At 42.1% G+C, this 3,537-nt stretch overlaps 1 protein-coding gene across 1 annotated transcript; it reads right to left on the reverse strand.

Moving 5' to 3' along the window:
- Positions 1 to 219: 219 nt before the first annotated feature.
- Positions 220 to 2,943, reverse strand: LOC140921967 (uncharacterized). The gene has a single exon (XM_073371977.1). The coding sequence runs from the start codon at positions 2,939 to 2,941 to the stop codon at positions 539 to 541; it is 2,403 nt and encodes an 800-aa protein (XP_073228078.1). The 5' UTR covers positions 2,942 to 2,943; the 3' UTR covers positions 220 to 538.
- Positions 2,944 to 3,537: the final 594 nt, after the last annotated feature.

Here is a 3,537-nt window from a genome sequence, read left to right on the forward strand (position 1 = left end):
GAACGGGCTTCCTGTTGACAAATACAACTTGTTTTGGCAAAACAAAAAACAAAAATTGCGTATGGTGCGAACAGGGTTTAACTATTGTCCATCTAAAGCAGTCCCCGGCTCAACTCCTCCTAGCTCCTTCAACTGTTTCTTTCGACAGCCAAACTTTGACGATTTTGGCGTTTACCTCAGTCTGTAATTCGATAACTACGGTACCCTTTTAGAGAAGCTTAAGTTTGTCCACTAAAAGTGTTTTATAGTTTCAAGTTATTTTAATTCTAAAGATGAAACTGTGAAATTCTTGTAAACTTGGGTCAGTAGAAAATTTAAATAACGCGCTCCAATTTTTTTTTATATTTACATTTTTTTAAGCGCAATATAAACTGAAAATCTCGTGGTTGATTTCATAAAAACGTTCGAAACCGACATAATTGTCAGCACTGTATTTAAAAGCAAAGTCCGCAATGATATCGATGTCTGCGTAAACATCACTTGAGTCCAATGGAATGTCCTTGTCTAGGCTAACACCCTGAGTTTAAGCATGCGCAGTTCATGGAGTAAAACCATTGTTCATAAATTCCATGAAAGCATCGTTCATTATGCCAGCTGGCCACAGGTTGTTAAAGTCGAAAGGATCTTCAGAGCCTGGATTATATATTTTTCCAGCCAGGGCTTCCAGGTTCCCTGCTTGGAATTCCTCTTGCCTCATTACGTATTTCATCGTTTCAACCACACCTCTGATTGCATCAAGCATACGGTGTCTCATGTTCGGCTCAGGATTCAGCCGGACCTTTAAGTAGATCGCATCCCACAACCCTTCAAGCACCTCCTTGAGCTCCATATCGTCTAAGTTGTGCTTTGCGATCATTTCCTTGACATCCCAAACTAAGGTTTTTTCGACAGATTCGAGAGCTTCTATAGTTTCGAAATGGGCGTCGAAAGCTAAACTGATCACCTGTAGGCTTATACCCAGATATTCATCTTTCAAATCGTGAAAGCGATTGCTTGGTCCTGCGATGGTTACTGAATTGGTGTCGTCCTTGAGTGCTTCCGCTTCCTGCCCATATCCTTGTTCTGAAGCCGTTTTGGCCTTTGGTTTGCTGCCTAAATTGCTTTCCTCTTTAGTTAGTGTTGCTTGATTTGAAAGCGCCTCCTTCTGAATCAACTCCTTCGCGAACTGCATCGTATTTTCCAAAATCGCCTCAACTTTTCTTGCCAGTGTCTCAAGAATCTCGGGATCATCCACGTAGTCAACACCAAATAAGTTGTAAGATCTTACAAAGAAGTGCGGCAATTCTTTCTTTCTGAGAGCTTCTAGGAGGTTTGTTAACAGCTTCTCCACGCACTCGACTCGGTTACTTTCGATCCACAGTTCGGCACCGGTTTCCTCGATTGTTTGCAGAAGTAGGTTCTTCAAGTGAAATGTCAGCAAACTCTTTGGATCCTTGAGAAAGGCACGATGAAATTTCTTCAGGCATCGGTAACACTCACGCTGGATGTCATTCATCGCTTGGCTTAACAGGTATTCTGCATGGTTAAAGGCAATCCTGAAGTCACATTTTGGATTTCCGCCATCTTTTGGAGGCTTTACCACTAAATGGAAGCCGTCGTGAACAACTTTGTCGACCACGTGATGGGAAGGCCATTTTCGTTCTCGTTTGAGCCAATCTCGTGCAACCTGCGGCCATCCGGTGCACCTGAGAGCGGGGACGAAATCCAATCCACCCGCAATTGGTTCATTTTCAGCTCCCCGTACATCTTTTTCCCTCCACGGACCCTCTCTTTCTTTATCCAATCCCAACAAATGGTCGACAAGGACGCTGATCTCTGTTTCAATGTCGTTCATAAACTGCAGATGGCTTAGTTTGCCTTTTTCTGATAAGGGCTGTTGTTCTGTGTCAGCCGTCTCACTCTCACCAGTTTCGCTGTCGCCGGTCCAATCCTTTCTTCTCCTTTCTTCGTCCTTCTTTAAAAGTAGTTCAGTTACTTCCTTTGACATGGCCTGACACAGTTCTGCTAAACCTCCCGCTTTTGATTGATCTACGATGGCTTTTAATTCCTTGGCAGTTTTTTGGCTGAAATCTCCACTCCCTTTGCTTTCGTTTTGTGTTAGCTTTTTTTGCATTTCGAGAAATTTTGTCAAGAGGTGCCAACCGCGATCGCTTGATAACATGTCTAGCATCAAGGCCCTTGGATCGTCAAAGAGACCCTTTTCACGCCAGGACGTCTTACTCTCATTAACAAATGCTATGTACTCGTAGAAAATTTCAGCCATCTCTTTTGTGTATTTAAGTCCTTTGGCCGCTAAAAAATAGTGAATAAGCCATTCATATTCGGTAGGGTCCAACTCAGACATGTCAGGTTCCATCCTTCCAGAAAGAGGACCAAACCATTGCGTGTATTCCACCTGAGCAGCCGGGCGGGCCTCTTTGTTTTTAAATTCCGCATCGACATCTTGGCCCGATTTCCCTCGACTTGCAGCCTGACAAAAGCTATCGATAAGCTTAAACCAATAGGATGCTGATTTTCCGTAAATTAAGGGATGCAAATTCTTGATGGCTGAAGTGGCGACGTAAGGCGTGTCTTCCACAAGACAGGACTGTAAGAGAGGATGATCCCTTCCTTTAATTCTAACATGCAGAGGGTGCTGGGGTAAATATTCGATCATTTCGTCGTGAATCAACAAATCTTCCGATTTGGAGGTGATCACAATATCCAGATCTCCAACATCATCGGCTGCTAAGCTCTTCAAGTCTTCCACGGCGCTTCCATAAGGTCGAAACAGGAAGCAATTGTCAAGCTGGGCATGGTTGAGATATTCCGGTATCAGGTGGCACACGTTCACCAATACATTTTCAGTGTATTTCTTCCAACATTCACCCTCTTGTCCTCGATCTCCTAACATCTTGAAGATACCGTGAAGATCCTCAGTTTTCCCTGCAGTCGCCATCATTTGTCTTCGGGTTCAAATGGCTTCACACGATCTGACTCACATATATATAGGGAAATAAGGGGATTATATTTCAACCTTATTGTTAGACTGTTACTTAAATCTTGGCTTTGAGTTGGCTTTGACAGAATGTGTTTCTTAAATTAGCAAATTATTCTTGTGAACAGCTTGGAAAGTGAAATTTGACCGTATTTTGTTTTTCAATAAAGGTATAGGTATAATTTATAATCCCAATTGAATTAAGAGGAATATTGGTCTGTAAAAATCAATATTTCACACCAAAATTACACGGCAAGAAGTTCAGTTAGTAAGCACTTTATAAAATCTATTTTGTAGTAACTTAATTTAATCATTGCCAGAGTACAGACTTTTTGTCAGCCGCGCCAATATCAGGGAGTTTTATTCTCGGTTTTCAGCTGAAAACAGTGGAACTGGAAACCCTTTTACGTCTCACTAATGCAAAACAGAAACGCTGTGATTTGAAACATAAATTAAATGCGATCTCTGATCCAAAAGATCGGAATTCGTGCCAGATCACTCTTCTGAGAGTTCAGTGGACTGCAAGGATGAAAATAACTGTTTATTCACGAAGGAAACTG

The sequence above is a fragment of the Porites lutea genome, chromosome 12 (assembly GCF_958299795.1).
Source record: "Porites lutea chromosome 12, jaPorLute2.1, whole genome shotgun sequence".
Taxonomy (NCBI): Eukaryota; Metazoa; Cnidaria; class Anthozoa; order Scleractinia; family Poritidae; genus Porites; species Porites lutea.